At 41.0% G+C, this 19,094-nt stretch overlaps 1 protein-coding gene across 1 annotated transcript in view; it reads left to right on the top strand.

Annotated features, from left to right (window-relative positions):
* The window catches only part of LOC131677432 (unconventional myosin heavy chain 6), a 119,741-nt gene that overhangs the window by 50,216 nt on the left and 50,431 nt on the right, over nt 1-19,094 (top strand). The window contains exons 2-3 of the mRNA XM_058957260.1: nt 1,791-1,909; nt 15,558-15,620. Of these exons, the coding sequence (XP_058813243.1) occupies nt 1,791-1,909; nt 15,558-15,620 (182 nt within the window). The remainder of the gene's footprint in view (nt 1-1,790; nt 1,910-15,557; nt 15,621-19,094) is intronic.

Raw genomic sequence — 19,094 nt, 5'->3', positions numbered from 1 at the left:
ATTGATCGGAATCTTAAAAAGCTTAAGTTTGATCCCGAATCCAATAGATAATACAAAAACGATAGAAACGTAAAATTTTTTTTTCCACGAATTGCATCGTTTATAATCCAACCAGATCATGTATGCACATTAGCTACGGCCGGCGTTCCATAGTAGTGGAACTTTTACGACCCGCTAATGATCAATTTATTCTCCAGCAGCCTGTGTTCGTTCGAGCTACCTAGAATAACTATGGTGAGCTAGACTAATGACCAACCTCACCCGATCACCTCCTATCCCACATTTAGGGTAATTCAGTTCGAAAAAAAGGTTTGAAATATAAATATAACGATTGTAGCCCCTACGCTCCACCTTCTAACTATAAATTTAATTGGTTCTTACATATGAACCCCCCGGTGACTGCAGAGTATTGGTGTATCAGAGCAAAAAAGTGACTGTTATCCGACTGTAGCGATAGCAAATTACCTGGCACTCGATTTATATGATTCGTTGTTTCCGGGCGCAATGTGTTTCTAATTACCATCTCTGAGGCTGCACGCAGAGAAACTTGCACGCTCCTTCAAAACTCCGTGAATCGGTTTGCGTTGCGTATGGTTGGGGGAGGCCGGTATGTTTCATCATCGGCTTAATCGGTGCTTAGAACGTTTCGTCTCTTTCGTCTTTGTATAAATGCTTGCAGTCAGTGAACATAAACAAATTTTGTGGACGGCCCGAGTCGTTCGAAGTAAATCGCAAAGAATGTTCCTGAGTCTATGTAAACAGTACTAGTGAACTGTCAAGAAAAGTGAGGTTAACCGTGTCAGTAAAGAACCTAATGGTTAAAAACTATAGCTGTCAGTAGTTTTGAATAATTATCATCTACTTATGAACGCTAATTTAGAGTAAATCGATTTACACGACGGTGCACAAAATGAACGATTTAAACATGTCCACCTTGACACAGCAAATTGGACCTGGCCAAATGTCAGTGAACAAAAAAAAACTTCGTTCGAAAGTGCCTTTCATCATTCCTAACTATATTATCGTTTGGCGCGGTCTGTGGTTTTTTCTCTCTCTTTTCCTTAATCTGACCAAGAGTGTAAACTACAGGCTAACGTTTTTTTCTGAATAAATACAAATACAAATTCAGTACGGTGGTCCAACATGTTATGATTTTCACCTCTTGCCGTAGAGTACTCTGCACCCTGATCCAAGTTTGGTGGTTAATTGCATTGTTATTGTTGTTGTTGTCGGCATCCGGGGGCTCACTCCGTGCGTAATTATGCAAGCTTATCGAGCGGTTGGGAATTTCACTTTTCAAAGGTTGGCGGGTTTTTTCTTCCTTCCATATATTACCATAATTTGGAATTAGTCAGCTGGGTTGATGTGCGGTCTATGTGTACATTCCAACGAGTGTGACCACCTAGTAGAAATCACACTGGATTTGGTGATGGGACGTTATTGACACACTGACTGCCTAACCGACCGACTGTGACTCATCGCATGACCAATGGCGGCGGTTGCACAGGCGGATTTACACATATTCGACGCGTTTTCAATATCCGACTGACATAATTTCGTAGGTCTGGCAACGGTATCTAAACAGAGGGAAACACGTGCTGGTTTCGAAATCAGCTGAAGGTTTATTTTGCTTTGAGGTAACGGAAATGATGGATTCCTTGTACGTTTATGAATGTAGACATCGATCGACCGAAACGTTCAAACTAGTCATGAAAAATTTCTAACCTAGAATAATTGTGTGATAGAAATTCTAATAGTTATTGTTTTTTTTCTTTTTACTTCATTTACAGGCCATGTTGGTTCGTCTACTCCAGATAAGGGCGTTCCGGATATGACCTGCATTTCGGACATCGACGAGAACGGAATCAACCGCAATCTGAAAGTTCGCTACGAAAGGAATCAGATTTATGTATCCTTTTCCAAAACAATGACAAATCCTACCAATTTAAATTCTTATGTTTCAGTTCAAAGCGAACAGCGTCCCCCATTCTCTCATGTCTAACTCGGAGATTATCCTGTAAAGGGTCAACCGGCAAAACATTTTATGAGACAGCTGAAAATTTGATGACGGATGGAGGCAAATTTTTGACGGCGAGCTCAGTTTTTATTTCATTGTCATCATCATCATCATCGTCATCCTTCTCATTTCATCCATTCATCCTGCCACAAGGCTGCGCATGTGTGAAGAACCGACCGGGCATGATAATGGGATTACACGTGGCCGATTGCGCTTTTGCGTCTCACCAGACCGTGGCGGAGAGGATCACGCACGGGGGTCAGCAAAGAGGATTCAATGTTTTAGCTTAACCGTGTCTGCTTTGTGTTCGGCAAAAAAAGTTGTGCGTTTGTACCGAAGACCTGAGAGTACTAAACGTATGGATGTACTGTCAAAGAAGGTGGCGATGATACGATGCGATTTGGAAGCGGCTGCCGGCAGTCGTCTGGAGGAAGGTGTTTAAACTATTTATCAATTTTCTGGTCATTTTTTCAAATGTTCCGGTAGAATGAACTGATGTGGTGTTTCGTTGGTTTTGAAACAAGAAACCTCCAGATTAGATTAAGTGGGTTATTAGTGTGGAGCTTATGCTTTGAACAGACGATTCTTTTTACGAAGTTTTATGGCGTGGTACAGGATGACGAAACCTACGTCAAGGAAGATTTAAAACAGCTGCCTGGATAGGAAGATTCTACGCCGACTGGAAAAGGAAAGGTGGCAAAGATTTTCAAACACATGAAGCTATAGAAGCTCACAAAGAAATATCTCGTGGGGCAGGTGGTCTGTTCCTTTCGACCTTTCCATCGCAACCGGGACCATCGACCAGGGTATTTATGCGCAGGAGTATGTCAACCAAAGTTTAGTTGCCTTTCCTCAAGCAACACAATTGTTGCGTTCTGTTTTGGCCTGATTTGGCATCTACCGGCCATCACCGAAAATAGACCATGAAGTGGTTTACTGCGAACAACGTCCAGGTGAGACCTAAGGACATGAAACCTTCCAACATGCCAGAGCTCCGCCGAATAGAAAAATATTGGACAATTGCTAACCAGAACCTCGAGAAGACGCTAAAACAGTCGTCAGCAAGATGCAGTTTAAGGCAAACTGGCGTTCTCTAACAAGGAAAGCGACCAAGGTGGCTGCGCAAAACTTAATGAAACGAGTCAAACTAAAAATCCGGCAATTCGCATTGCTTAACATGGTAACTTGAATGAGTTTTTTCTTTATTCGGTATGAATTGAACTTGCAAAAGAAACATGATTAGATTTTTTAATGAAAAGTTTGACCGATTTGCACACATTCTGGTTTGACTAACTTTTGATCGTAACCGAATGCAACAAAATTATTTTGTTTTCATGATACAAATGATGTATAGAGTAGAGTGGGGTCAAGTAGGTCAGTTCTCTTTGGCGAGCTCGTGGGATGGTATTTTTGCACTGAAAGCACTCATTGGAAAGGTTATACATCTGGCAACGCTTTGGCAATAATGATGTCATGCTCGGCCAAATATTTTTCAAGCTAAATCCAATAAAGGTCCTTTTTTTCAATGTTCTTAAAATCTGGTGGTACGATAGGTCAGTATATTCGAGATTAAATAAAACAATGAGCACGCCTAGACAATCAGCGGTTCAACGATTATTTGAAGAGCATGAATACTGCCGATTATTCAAAAATCACACAAATAATACATGCAATCCATTGATGTCATTCAGGTAAAAAACTGAAGAAGTGGCAAATAATGTAAAAAATCATGGAACTGCGCGGAAGAAAATGTTGAAACAAAAACATTTTTTCAGCAGCTGCGTCTAGTTTTGTTTTTGCGGATGACTTCTTCGGTGTCCTCGTCGTCGCCAGCGTGTGCAATTGAAGTTGTGCATTACGGCTCACGTGGTTGCTTAGCTGTGCGATGATTACGTTTGCGCTTCGGAGTAATTTGTTGCATTCCTTTTCCTTCTCTTTTTCGATCATGTTTTTTTTTTCAATTATCTACTTGACATTTTTCACTTTAATTGAATTCTACTCTACCATCAGCAGAAAATTTATGAGTGCTGATCAGATCATTGCGAAATCAAAACATAATTTGGCTAGCATAAGTTTATGCGCTTTACTTTTTCTCTGTAGAAGAACAATATTGGAGAAAATAGCTTAAAGGCTCCCTCGCCAAATGTTATTTTGATTTCGCAATGTTCTCATCGATACTCAGAACTTCTGTGCTTCTGCGACATCATTCGTTGCCAGACGTTTGTTTGAAAATACAATTAATGGTCCTTTTGGCATTTATTGTCTATGCGGTTGTCAAGTTGGCTGCCTTACACTGATGAGACTCAGTTGAGAAACGTTAATCGTAAAGCGGCAAATGTATTTATTTTTCGCCTGCAATTGAATTCAAAGTTCGATCAACTTCCTCGTAAAAATCTATTTTGTAAGCTATATAATCTTATTTCAGTTGTCACTATATTAGAACATCCAGAACGCACAAGCAACACTAGCAAAGAGCCCCATTAGACAAATTAACCGAACAACATTTTACAATTAAATTTATGACAATCGTTTATATGATTGGTGGCAATACCCGTCGGACGGTCGGTCGTGGCTCCTCGATTCAGTAGCTCAGGAAAAAGAGGGAATCTCGTTAATAGCGAATGACATGTGGTAGCACGTGTTTATTTATTTCAGTGCTCAGCCCCTTCGGCTTCACTGAGTTTGTGTGTCATTTGTTTATTGCTGTGTAATTCACTATGTTTTTGAACTGCCGCCGGGTCAACAGAACCGTCGATGCAGTGATTCCATATTTTATTCTTTTTCACCATAGGATTTATGTCAAGGTGGATACTAAGTGATGAAAAAATTGAACTGGTATATAATTCGGTTAAAGGGAATTCGACCAGATATAAACCAGAACATGATCGAATGGCATTAAAACTATCTGATTCGGCAAGGAATTTGTGGATGTGGAAGACCTCTTTTCATCACACCTGGTGCTGTTGAAAGGATAAGCTAGCGAAATTTTCTTCAAAAATTTTGCCATTCCTAAATGATTAACAAGATGAAGCATACTTCACCGAACTTTTGGGAGAGACACAGCGGGCAAAATAAAAGCCTTGGCATTACGATCCCTTCGCGAAATTTTCATCTTACGTTTTAACAAACCTCGCAGCTTATTCTTAGTTGCAGGGTATTGCGTAACTTGTGCTACAAAATCCTACCGACACTGAGAGTCCTTACTGGTCGAGGCTCGAACATGTGACGACTGGCTTGGGAGACTAGCGCCACATTCTCTGAACCGCCGCATAGGAGGTGCGTTATCGTAAAAAATGCGAATGGTACTTAGGATAAAAATGAAACAAAAAAGAAAATTCGATTCTCATGGTGAACAAAGAGAATTGTGTCCGCTTGTCTGTGGAGGAAATATACACATGCCTGTAACTATCATCAAGCAGTGAATTATGTTCGTCCCACACTGGCTTGTTTCCGTGACAAATTCTATTAGCCCCCCGAAGAAGAACGAGCTGAGGTCGGTGAGGTCAAGTGAACAGCGACACCGCACACTTGGATGATTGTTTTTGATTTGCGTTTGAGGAGCTCACTGAAAATGACCGCTTCGATGTTAGAGCTGAGAGAGAGGGTACAAAGGCACGCAGTAAGTTAGGGTGAGTGGTCATAATTTGATCTGTTGAGAAAACATTTTTTTTCAATAAATTACAACAAATCAATCGGCAATTATATTCCTGCACACCTATTTTATAAAGTGTTAGTGAAAAACTAAATTAGTAAAGAACAAAACGCCAAACTACGGAGAAGAAATTTGAATTTATTTTAAAATTAGATGGGCTATTGTATAATGTGTTTGTTAAATTAAGATTTTCTTAAGACTAGTTTATTGTTGCAAAAAGGAATTTTATTACCCCCAGAAAAAAAAAATAATTTAATTCGACGTCGGTTGATTCACGAACCAAACTAATCTTTGGCGCTGCCTGCTGCACCGAATCGTGTCCAGCAACCATAGCGACCAATAACGCACGCTTAGACAATTGGATAAACTAACTGCCTCATAAATTGCGTCCGCTTGGAATTGGCTGTGATGAAAATTTTCATGAGTGTGTACCGTTTTCTGGGTTTGGAAATGTTGCTCCGTTTGCTTTCTTTCCTAAACAGTTAGATGGGACGTTCTAGGTAGTATGCATCTGTAGAGAAGTTGAACTACTGCAACCATGTTGATTGATAGATGACTGCAGCGACCAGTTTCTGAGTTGTCTTTTATATTATGTTATATAGATATGCGGGGGTAAGATGAGCACTTTTGAGCCACTAAAATGGTGTTATGACCTATTATTAGTGAACCAACTTTTGCAATGAATAATCTAAGATTTCTAAAATAAGGAAAAAATTGCTTTGAAAATATCAATTAAATCAACAAAATTGGTCAATGGTTCAATTTTTTGTGTCTTGCACAAAGGATAAAATAGTACTGAAATATGACAATTTGGGACAGACCCACCTTGTGTTGTACGCAAATTCTTGAAACCTAAGTCACTTATAAGTTAGGCCCTAAAAACTTAACATTGAGATTTTTAAAAGCACATTTAAATTTTCGCTGATAGATTAGAGTGCTCATCTTGCTTCGACCTACCCTACATGCTGTAAGCTGTCATTTTGGAGTACTGGAGATGCGAACTGCTATTGTAACTATTCGCCAAGGTGCGCCTACTACGATAAGAAACAATTTTCGTTTAGTGCGGTTATTTTACAAGACTCGATTTTATCATTCTAGTGTTGACAGCACATATCAATTAATAAAATATCATTAATTAAAACTTCAATTGTACCGAATCATACGTATCATTCGCTTTCCGCATAATTAATACACTTGGTTCCCACAGTAAACCGGCATTGTTGCCACGGCAACATTTCTTTTTCAACAAAACATAGGAAAAAACGAAAACCAAAACTGCGCCAAAATGAACACTTATCACTCATTATTTTCTTATCTCGTTAAAAGCATCGCACCCGCTCACAGACATATGTTAGAAACGAGCGGCCCCCCAAAAACGGACCTGAGTATATGTGCGCGTGTATGGGTCTGTGGTAATTGAAAAATTGCATCCAGAGTAGCCGCGTGCCCCCAATTAGGTAATTAACGCCAAAGAGGGACCGTCATCCATCACCGCATCGGGGGAACAAAACAAAAACCGGCCAAGCAGCTCCCAGCGTGCAATCTGTTGGATCTCTGAAATTGTTTTGCTTGAGTAGCTGAAGATTTTGGTTCTCACATTTGTGGTAAATGACGATCGTTAGTTTGTGTTCGCTCGTAACAGATGATCAAGCAGTCTAATGTGTGGAGCAATTTTGGTAATGTGCTAGTTAGCGGTAATTGGAAGGCGTTCTTTTTGTAATAAGAAAGGCTTTGTAAACATTTTTCAAAGCAGGAATGCAGGAAAGAATATCGTATTGGAATGTCATGTAATTTGGCATTTCATGACGTGATTATTTGGCAACTTACAGTTGCGTTTGACGACTCAATTGTTTTACTATACCGTCGTGATTCGCTGGTTGAGCCACACCCTCTATCCAACTAACGAATTTGATTCGCTAGTTGGACCAAAAATGCATCTGCTCACATCTCTAATTATTGTCAGTTTGATTGTCAAAGTGAATTTGACTCGAGATTTTTACATTCAGATGCTTTTTACTTGGATAATGGCCCAACTAGCGGAGGTCCAACTAACAAGCGGTCCAGTTAAAAAGTGACCAACCAGAAAATCACGACTGTACTCCAAAACGCCAAATCTCTGGTATGAAAACTCGATAATTTTTTGTTTACCATTTAACTGGCCGCGCCATTCGAACCGAACACAAGAACTGTCAAAGGCCCTCGTTCGAGAAGGATTCAAAGAGATTTTCCTCGACTTGAATGCTTTTAACAGGTCTCGTGCTCGATTGGAATGACAGTAATGACACTGATAGATAAATGGTAAATGAGATGTCAAGTCTTTATTCAGAGTTTAAGCGTTGTAGTAGTTAGTTCATTCAGTAGGGTTACAGCACACTACCAGTTTTCGGCCATCCACACAATTTCTGTATGGCAGTAGGAAGGCTAGCTGTGGGTCGAGAATTAGTGCTCTTCCCCTACGAGGACAATCTGGACGGCAAACTCCACATTGTCTAATTTACTGAGCCCTTTGGCTCCCTTGTGTCATTCAGCAGCGCTACTTCTTGAGCCCTTTGGCTTCATATCCAATGCCATTTAGCACCGCAACTCCTTTAAGACCTTTGGATCCCTGCTTGTAAAATTTAGCACCACTCCCTCGTTGAGCTCCCGACTTGTTCGCAAACCACTCGGTTTAATCCCCGACCATTAACCTAGCTTACTCCGACGGAGAGTTCCCCGGCGACAGAAATTCTCCCGAGTTCGGCGATTTCTGAGGAGCAGGGCGTCAGGTTCGCTGGTGCACCGACGATCCGCGATTAGTGGTCTGTCGTCGCGGTCTACTTGGTCTAGTCCCCGGCCGTGAATCTAGTTTACGCCGACTGAGAGTTCCCCTGCGGTAATTGCTCTCCCGAAACCGTTGCTCGTTGTTCCGCTTCAAGGCGGTCATGATCTCCGTCACAGCTCTGTTGATCGCGTTCCATGTGTTTACGTCGCTTGTTATTCTGTAGACGACGTTATCCGGGTTGATGTCCGATCCTCCCGTTTCAAGCATCTTTCTGCGTATCGCTTGGAACCTAGGACATTCAAACACCACATGCACTGGTATTTCCTCGACGTTTTCACCCTCCGGGTATATCGGTGATGCTGCGTTCCCGAACCGATGAAGATACCTTCTGAAGCGGCCATGGCCCGACAGCAGTTATGCCAGGTGAAAGTTGACCTCTCTGTGTTTTCTATTGCCCACGTCAACAGACTTGTGATGAGCCGGTAGGTCCATCTTCCTTTCTCCGTACTGTCTCATTCCTACTGCCACGTCACCATCGAATCGATTCTCACCATCTGACTCAGTTTTCTGGCGTTTCTTCGATTGTAGCCCTCCATATCCTCCATCAGGGTGATGCAGATGGGGATCACCGACTTTTCGCAGGCGTAGTTGACGTGGTTGTTGAAGCTCAACCGGTAGACGATTCTCACGCTCAATTGCTTCAGAGCACGCGTCGATGCAATTACGTGCCGTCCACCGTCGATCTGCATCCGCTGAACTGATTTGCAGATGCCGATCGACAACTCCGGCTTGTGGTGAGCTATCTGCAGCTTGATCTCGTTCATCCTGGATCGAGCCTATTGTCTCCGTCATCGACACCTCCACTTCTTCAAGTGTCTCATCCATCACCGTTAGCCATACGTCATCCGCGAAACCAACGGTTTTCACTTTCCTCTTCGGTTCTGTTTAGATGCCTTCTCGGGATTCTCGAGCAAGCACTATCCGAATCGCATTCACTGTAGATGCTCATTTGCGGAATCCGAATTTCAGCTTGGACAGTCCGCGCTCGCCCTCCATGAATTTTGTCAGTCTGTTAAGAATGATTCTTTCCAAAGGTTTTCCGAGTGTATCCAGCAAACATATAGGCCTATTCGAGACCGGGTCGCCCGGTGGCTTCCCTGGCTTTGGCAGTAACACCTGCTTCTGTGCCTTGCACATTTCATCTAGACACTTCTGCAGCATCACCTTGAAAATGTACGGGTATGCCAGGATAGTAACTTTCAGCACCACGTTTGGTATTCTATCCAGACCGGGCGTTTTCTTTGATTTCAGGCGCTTCGACGCTACTGCGAGCTCATCGTTAGTCACTTGTCGATCGTCCGTGTTTGTTTCTTATTCTTCTTCGCAGTACGGTGTCGGTGGCCAGACAGTTGGATCGTGCTTGGGGAAAAGACCCTCGACGATGATATTTAGCTAATCCGGGCATATTTCGGCTGGCGTCGTCGAGCCCTTCATTTTCGCCATTACTGCTCGTACGCGTCGCCCTAGGGATTCGTGTCTACATCTCGGTAAAGCTCCCTGTGGCAATCTGACTTGCTAAACCTGGTCTCCCGTTTTAAAGCGGCCCTAGCTTCCCGAAACGCTGCCTTGAGGTCCTCTCTATTTGGCTCCGATATTGCTCTCTGAGTCTGCCTTCTGGATCTGAAACAAGTAGCGCGTAGCGTACTGAGCGTCTCGTTCCACCAGTAAGCTGGACGCCGTCTATTACGCCGTCAGTTTTCGCGGCGTTGTGGCGTCACAATCCTTCTTGTTATGCCAGCCGCATCCACGTTCTTGGTCCCGCCGCATCCACGTTCTTGGTCCCGCCGCTCGGCCGAAGTACCTCGACGAAGAGGCCTTTGTTGAAGGGAGGCTCGTTGTGCTTTCGTCGTACCTCTTTCTTTTGTTCTCGAATTTTCCACAGCTATCTCGGATGCTCACTTGATCCATGAAATGGCTCGACATTTGAACAATTTAACACTCGACTCTCCTCTTGCTTTCCGTCGGCACACAGATAAAAATATTTTGTAATTTTAAGTTTATTTTCATGCACATATTTGGAGCATGAATATAAATGTAAAATTAAGTTACACCACAAATACACACGACTTGTCGTGCTTTCTTCAACGAATTTTATTATAATTTTACACGTGGATTGAAAATTACAGTTTCTTTAAACGGAAAACCAATGCACTTCAATATATTTTTACTCGAATATTGTTGTAAAATGAATGACATGTAATATCACACGAATGAAAGTGTAAAATTGTATGCTGTTTGATGCTCCAATTGATTTTAACGTAATTTTCAATCAAATTTTGGATTCAATCGTTGTATGTTTACATACATTGATTTACATGTCGTTTAAATTTCATTATTTTTTGGTGTGCATCTATTACGTCGCCATTTAGCTCCTGCTGTTCAGCTCACAGCCTTATCCTGATCTACTCGGATAGTCGCCAGCACCGAACTCACCCTACTCCGACCGAAAGATCCCTGGCGGCGGAATTTCACTCAGTACCGGTGTCTCTTTCGTGACCCAATTAGCTGCAATTTTTGTCACGATATAGTCGGATAGTCCACGGCGATGAATCTACCCTACTGTAAATTCCCCGGCGGTAGATTTGTCCCTGCTGCTCCCTCTGTGTGCATGTAAGAATACAATCCATCTTCTACTGAGCTTTTACGGAAGAAACTTGTCTGCACCTATTTATTTATAGTATTACTATTGTCCATCCAATTTTAGCCCTGGAGATAGAAGGTGGTAGCTCTATTGTACAACATACGATCTATTTCAAGAAGGCCTGTTCATACACGTACATTGAGATCGCCTTCAGATACAATAAGCCTCGCGCGAATACATCCGCTATCAATTGTATATGTGCAATATATTCGCACTTCCATCAGTATGAAAAATAACATTTTTGATTCTGGCTCGTATTTACCACAAGTAAAATGTTTGGGATAAACATATAATCATTGAAAAATAATATAAAACGATCGCATCAGCGTCTTGCTACGAATCTCTCTTTTTTTATATTTCAATTATAGAGGTTTTAACCTTAAGGTCATTCGCCTCTTCGGGTTAGAAAAATCTCTTAGGAAAAATTTCTAACCCTATGTGCGGGGTCGGGACTCGAACCCAGGTGCGCTGCGTACAAGGCAATCGATTTACCAATACGCTACGCCCACTCCCTACGAATCTCTCTATTATCAGTCAGAAATCGTTGCAGCAGTTAGTCAAGTTTAGATGGCGCTGCAGGCATTAGTGGAACGAACGGTGTTCTTTTTGCCTGCTCGATTCACGCACATGTATGGGAAACTTATTGAAGTGTTACGTCAAAATCACTATGAAAATAAATATTCTTCTCGTGACATTTCAACCAACTAACACGCAACTTAACAGGAGGAGAAACCTACTGAACAATTAGTTTCGATTTCCTATAAAACACATTATATTTCATTGAAAAATATTGAAAAACATTGCGCAAAAACGAAAACACGTCCTAAACATTCGGCAGTGATGCCACTTCTTTCCATAAATGAAATTCTTAGTACGTGTTATCTTATGTCGTTTTCGATTGAGAACCTAGAAACTAACCCAGGTTAGTTGCTTCAAACGAACGTTTTTAATGAAACTGAGTTGGGTTCTCGCCAAACAGCGGAGGTGTGAGCGAACCCGAAATATATTTCAGGTTGGAACCCAACCCGGTTTTCAGTTTAGTGGCGCATAACCTAGGTTGGAAACTGGCTTCAAACAAACGGTTTGACAGCAGTTAGGTCCGAAACTGAGTTAGTTTCTGCTTCAAGCGAAAACGACATTAATTGCTGTGTTAACGTACAACTTTATGAAATTTAACAAGCAAATTATCCCACAGATTTATTAAAATTTCGACAAACATATGATTACGGCTTAAAAGTCAACTGTCAAAATTCTCTTTGAAAGGAAATTCCGGACAAACCTTTACTCGCCAATCACAGATGTTAGTAGTAAACAAAAGAGAAAAGTTTTCTCTTTCATCAACTGCTACACCCAAAACAATTTCCCAATGCAAAAAAGGCATTACATCCTTTCGTGCATATTCCGAATTAGAATCATACCTTCTTCGCATTGTAGACCAAGCATAGTTACTGCATTATACCAACACAGCTTAATTCATGATGAAATAAATCGATTGAGCATACACGCTACCATATTATCTGCCCGCATGTAAAAGTATTAGTTGGTTTTGCTTGCTGAGTCTCCAAAAAAGGTGGTGTATTCTATACATGAATACCTCTGTGGTGTTTGTAAGAAGTTTTGTCTTCATACACAGTTACGCTTTTTTGTCTGCAAACAGCTCAATTCCAATCACACTAAACGCGTGAACAGTTTTCGTTTATGAGAGTGTGTGATATACGCGTTATTTTCCCATAGCGAATGGCTTTTGCCATAATCATCACTCTCATTCTACGCTTCAGAGAAGAGTGGAAGAAAATGATTTGTGCTCAGATTGATTTGCGATGATCGTTGACCAGGGCGATGATGTGCGCTCGCTGGATGACATGGCGTAATATTGGTGTAGTCAACATAAAAAACTTTGTTTGTAACAAAATTAACGAAATTTGTCTAAATACAAACGAGAAGCACGAGTTTCGATCAAATTAGAGAAAGTGTGCATTGTTTTCTATTGTCTACTGCTACTGCTATTTGTTGATGACATTTCAAGCGATTTTGACGTTGTCAAACTGACCCCCATTGATCGGTTGAAAAACGATGTTACCTATACCTATTCTACAATGAACTTATGATGAATGAAGTTCATGTTTGACAATTCTCAGTGGTTTGTTTACTTTGTCAATTGCGTGAGTGCGAGTGCAACGGGTGCTCATCTGTTACATTCGAACTCATGTAACTCCCATGTAAACAAACCACCGAGAATTGTCAAACAAAGTTCATCCGGCTCATTTTGTGGGGTTATGTCGGTTGATGTAAAACCTAATTGTCACACTCTGTGTGCGCTGGATTCGCATGTTCGGGAAATAATACAAACTGAAATGAGTAACTGCCACTGCTGCTCAAAAGTGCAAAACCATGTCATCACTGCCCTTATAGTTTATGATACTTTAAACTTAAATACTTTTACTGCGAAATACTGATATGATATCACCTGAAAGTACTATTGATATAAGGAATGCCAGAAATGATTGGCGGACGGCTTCTATCAGACAAATGTTGAAATTTGTTAGCCCAATGTTCCCATATAGGTAACTTTCTCCTGCGTATAGTGCGGTTAAATAATCATTAATCATTATTAACATTTATGAACCTATCTAGTGGCTAGAACTCGCATATCGCTGGTAAATTTAGGGTTGAGAGAACGCCGAAAGCTCAATATAAAATCAACACATAATCATCACCCACACCCCTTCAATTTGATGATGCTATAAACTGTTCTCTCCAATATGCAGCATGTGATCAGTAGAAAGGCGAAATGGAAACAGGTCCTTGAGCGTGTATTAGTATTTTCAGAGCGCACATGTATCCGAGTGGAGATGTCCTTTACATGTGTATTAGTGAAGAGTCATTTCAATACTAATACTCCGATATCGTTAAATTCACTAATACATTCTCAACTGTGGGTTTGTGTAAGTTTCTGTGGTGTAATCGCCATTTAATGCATTTTTGTCCCGGACCAATATCGCTTTCTATGCATTATACCAGTTACAATGCAAAATTCTCATTAGAATCATGCTTATTCGCATGTAATTCATACGGCTCGCGTTTTGGGTGTATGAACTGTGTTTAGCAAGAAACGGTTTGTCCGGAGTTTCCTTTCAAAGAGAATTTTGACAGTTGGCTTTTAAGCCGTAATCATATGTTTGTCGAGAAATATAGCGCTATAGTTACAGTGTACATGCATTTTGAGAAAAAAACTGTTTTCGCTGTGTACAACAATTCAAGTCGTTTGATTTGTATCTTATATTTATCAATTCCTTTCCGCCAGATGCGACTATACACGATGAGTCAGCGGAATGCCTTACAATTCCAATCATTGTAAGGTGTCCATACACTGCTTACCTTCTTTCAGAGCAAGCCTCCCTTGGTTGCAGCTCAGCAGCTACAACCAAGGGCCCTAAAACAAACGCTTTTACATTCCATTGCGAAACCGCAGCCAAAAGAATACCAGCACAAGAATGTGCCCCAAACCATCAGCGCTTCCCCAGTATCGTCGTCATCCCTTCCGCGAACTATTCCAACATCATATCATATTTACTTCTGTTAGCGTGAAAAGGCTCTGATAGAGATAAAATTCCTCACGACATGACTCATCGTCATCCGCTTGTAATCGTTTGACTTGATCGTGTCTTGGATGCATCGCAAGCGGTCATTCATCATACAGCTCACACAGCATTAGCAGTCACAAATTTTAATGTCACTGGTGACGAACGTCATGCCATCTCCAATCTCTATTTGTACTGGCATTCTTCCGAGCACCTATAAGAGAGCCATGACACGGAGCTTGCTCGCACTGTTTCACCGTCATAATAAATGCTAGCATGGTGATAGGCTAATAAAAAAGTCAAACGGCTCGTCGCCCCCGGCGTCACAATTGCTGATAAAGTTATTACCAGTTTTTAATGACGTAGAGGAAACTGGAAACGTTCGGGGCTCTGAAAATGAGACATAGTAAAAAATATGGAAATCATTTTTAAAGCGTGTCATCCATGGTGTCGTCTCATCGCAGTATGTCCATAAAGATATACTAGAAACGCTTAGCATAACAAATAGTTTCTTGAAAAACAGCCTTACTTTAAACAACCTAAACGCATCGGAAATTTCTCCGGATCCCGGGAAGACACATGTGTGAATTATTCTCTCCGCTATTCAAAATAACTAGAAATAAAAAAAACATAAACTATACCGAAACAGTTGTGTGAAAATGACGTTGATGACGAGTGACGATCAAGTAGGCCGCTCGTTTAGCCAGAAGATCTTTTCTGAACGCAACCGGAGCGGAGCGATCACTTTCAGTTTCAACCAACCAGACCTCATCCAGACAACATTTTCCGAAACAGTGAAAGCAAACATTTTCCTTAACTCAAGATCCACGCTGCAATCCACGCAGACCTACACGGGATCCATTCTGGTCGCCGTCAATCCGTATAAGGAAATCGAGTGCTACACACAGGTAAGTGTTCCAAATATAGAAAGAATGTGCCGCTTTTCTATTCCTTCCTTAGAACCGATTTACTTCTGCGATGAAGTGATGAACTGGAAAATCTTTTAATAGACCGAACCATAGCATGTGCCGTCGTCTGTCGGATTCTATGGCCCAGCCCTGCTCGATGATCAACTGATGCGCTGTTCTCGGGTAATGTGATTTATACTCGGGGCTGGAGGGAATTAGTTCCATCAAACATTAGTGCACTGAAATTTCACTTCTTTATTCAGTGGACTTTTTTTAATAGCTCTTTCAACCGTGTCGACTCGGGGGCGGCAGATGAAGGATTTATACGGTCGAGAGACTAGTTATTTGTGGTGGAAGTGTTGGAGTAGAATTGTTTGGGAAAAGTTTTATGGTTCCCAGCCCCATCAGGGCATCAGCCATCGATCTTCGTGGTATCCCTTTGACTGTATCGCAGCGCCGTGCTGAGAAATCTTAAGTGCTGGGCAGAGAATGGAGAATTAAATCTTAAAAAAAGTACAAATAGATTGAGACATTGTATGTACTCTGTCTTATTGCATACAGTGTAGCACAAAGACAGGGACCAGACAGTACGTGCGTCGACCTTTTTCAACAGAACACATTCCGCAAAGCCCACACCGTTTATTATGCAATGTCCTATATACGTGTATGTATTAGCAAAAAAAAATGTTCGCGATAAACCGTGGGACCTGCGATGATGATGGTTGTAGCAATTTCGATGATGGTGATGATGATTGATGGCAAACACTTCATGGAACACGCCAGTCTTGCACTTTTCGGGTCGTTTCAATTCCGCCTTGTAGCTATATGGGATCGTTTGATGGCGGTTTTATGGCGCACTGCTGCTGCTGGTCGCCGGTGTCATGACAGGTCTTTGAACTGCTCGTCGTCGGTCGTACCTACGGGCAGGCAGATTTGTCCAACTTAATAACTGCGGAGTAGCATAGCAGCGAGGTACTAAGGCGATGAAACTGGAGCTCGTTAGACACAATTAGATTAACGGCCAGCAGTAGCTTGGTTTTTGTTCGCTTCGGGAGATTTATGGGGTCACACGTGGTTAGTTGTGTGATGGTGAAGATTATCCATCGGTCTCGGTGAATGACGATGACAATAGATTACAACAACTGTCGCTTTTTAATTTCCGACAAATATTTGTAGACGACATCATCTGTAGTCTCATAAAACGATTCGAGATAGAAGGGGGAATACATACAGCATTTCATAAACAGGAAAAACAGAAAAAATCTATTTTCGTTCTCATGTTTCATAATAGGCCCGACTCCAATAAATTGCTTGAGGAAATGTGCAGCAGATCGAGAAGAAGTTTATCGTATCAGCTGTGCTCCATTGCCCTAGTTAAAGAGTGCTGCAACCCGAGTTGTATCGTGCACTAAATTGATGCTTGATTTCATTTCTTGGATCGCTAATCGTTTTTTTAAATAATTTAAACATGTAAGTTCATTCATACAACGCAGGATTTGTTCGGAAGCGTGAAGTTAGTCGTAGCATGATCGATTTTTGAATGGCAAAACATTGTGTTCCTAAAACAATCTTAATTACTAAACTCACGAGAAAAAAACTAAGAGGTTTGATTCGAGAGTTTTCGAATGCGTTATGAAAAAATGTACGTTTTTAAAATATTAGAAGTTATTATTTTTTTTTTATTTATGCAAAACTCGTTACAGAGATCTCCCTCATATCACGAAGAAAGTAGTTTTTCTACTCTAGATGGAATTTGTAAACATAGTGCGCTTACCTGTATATTTGATATAATTATTGTTAATAGCATTTATGTCGTAAGTACGACATACTATTCAATATTGGAACTCCTTGTCATAATTTCGGAGGAAACAACAGGTAAAGTTTTTGAATGCTAGTAACTTGCTTTGTACTGAACAGATTTGCGCCATGTTTGTACTAATTAGTCGAAAAAATGTGCATCAACATTGTATTAAATTTTGAAGCATGAATGACCTCTATAAATAAAGCTAAAACCGATTTCGAAAGCGACGTGAAAAAAATGAAATTTCCCTGTCTATTTCAGGCTGAGCCGTCAATATGGGGCACCTGAGAGACCCAATCAAACACGGGAAGTTTAATATACATGTCTGCGTTTTTCATCACTCGTTGCCTGGGTTTTGAACGAGCAACAGTAACAGGGTTCACATTTTTCGGATGCCAACGGCCAGCACCACATGCACCCATTTCATAGCTGTGGACGCTCTTCACTCTGTGGGGACGCACGAGCGTGTGCAAATTGGATGAATTTGAGTGGTGCTTATTGAATGAGATGTACAGTGTACATTGTACACACGTTGATTTACGATGTTCATTTTCACAATGTGAGAAGGCGATGGTTGGTATGCGGCCGCCTCCGTTGACTGACTGCAGTATTTAGTCTGTTCAGCTTCATACTAGTGGCTGAGGGCTAATTGGAAAAACAACTCTACAACTCGGATATCCTATCTTTATGGGACAAATTTGTGATCATAGGCAGTATACAAACCGGAAAACTAAAAGTGACAGCGCCATAAGAAAGTAGAACGATGTTGGCGCACCACCAATTTATACCCAGTAGCAAACCAGCTTCCACTGAAAGGGTAACGGCAATAGCCTAATGTAAATCTACTTTGGCATTTGAAAGGCAAACAGAGATGAACAACAGCACTATTCATTGATGCTGTGAATCGTCGATAGGCTTCTAGTGATGACTTCGCTTTTGTCGGTTCTCATGGTGAAGCGGCATGTCTTTGCCGTGAGACATGTTGGTAGAATTGAACGATTCGTAGTATCTCTGCCTAAGCTCGACTCCTGCCAGCAGAAGACAAAAGATTAGTCTGTAAGATTTCAATCCTAATGACTAATGACCCTGTCACTTCAAGCTTTCTGATCTGTATATTTCATATTCTTGCTCTCACTTAAGTACTATGGCTTTAAAATTTTATAACTTTCCCTATTTAGTAATCTTTAGCTAAGTGAATATCGTTAAAAAGTAAAAAAATTAAAGGGTTGTGTACAGGACACGACCACGGTGACATTAAAAATGTAGCTTTTTCAAGAGCGTGCAAATGAATTGTATCTATCAGACATATCGACTCACGTTCTAGCTCACTCGCCTGTTTTCATATGTTACAATTTGCTATATACCCTCCCCATTAAAACATAATTTATTGAAGGTCTTTCAACGGTAATCTTTTAATTAATCAAGTATCTCACTAGGTGATTGGCATTATTTGGCTGATCCATCTAGTAAAAATAGGCTGGTCTGTCCAGAAAATATATTCAAAAGAAATGTTCCATATTGAGAACTGTGATGAGGAAGCCCACGCCCGCCAACGGAAATATACAGATTCTCCATGAAATATGAAATTTCATTTTCCATTTAAATTTTCAATAATGTACTAATGAACTTAAGTAAACAATCTTAAGGTTAAGTATTTCTTGATCGATTAGTGG

Source organism: Topomyia yanbarensis, chromosome 1 (assembly GCF_030247195.1).
Source record: "Topomyia yanbarensis strain Yona2022 chromosome 1, ASM3024719v1, whole genome shotgun sequence".
NCBI classification, from domain to species: Eukaryota; Metazoa; Arthropoda; class Insecta; order Diptera; family Culicidae; genus Topomyia; species Topomyia yanbarensis.
Note: the sequence above shows the minus strand (reverse complement) of the source record. Positions and strands in the feature narration are given on the sequence as shown.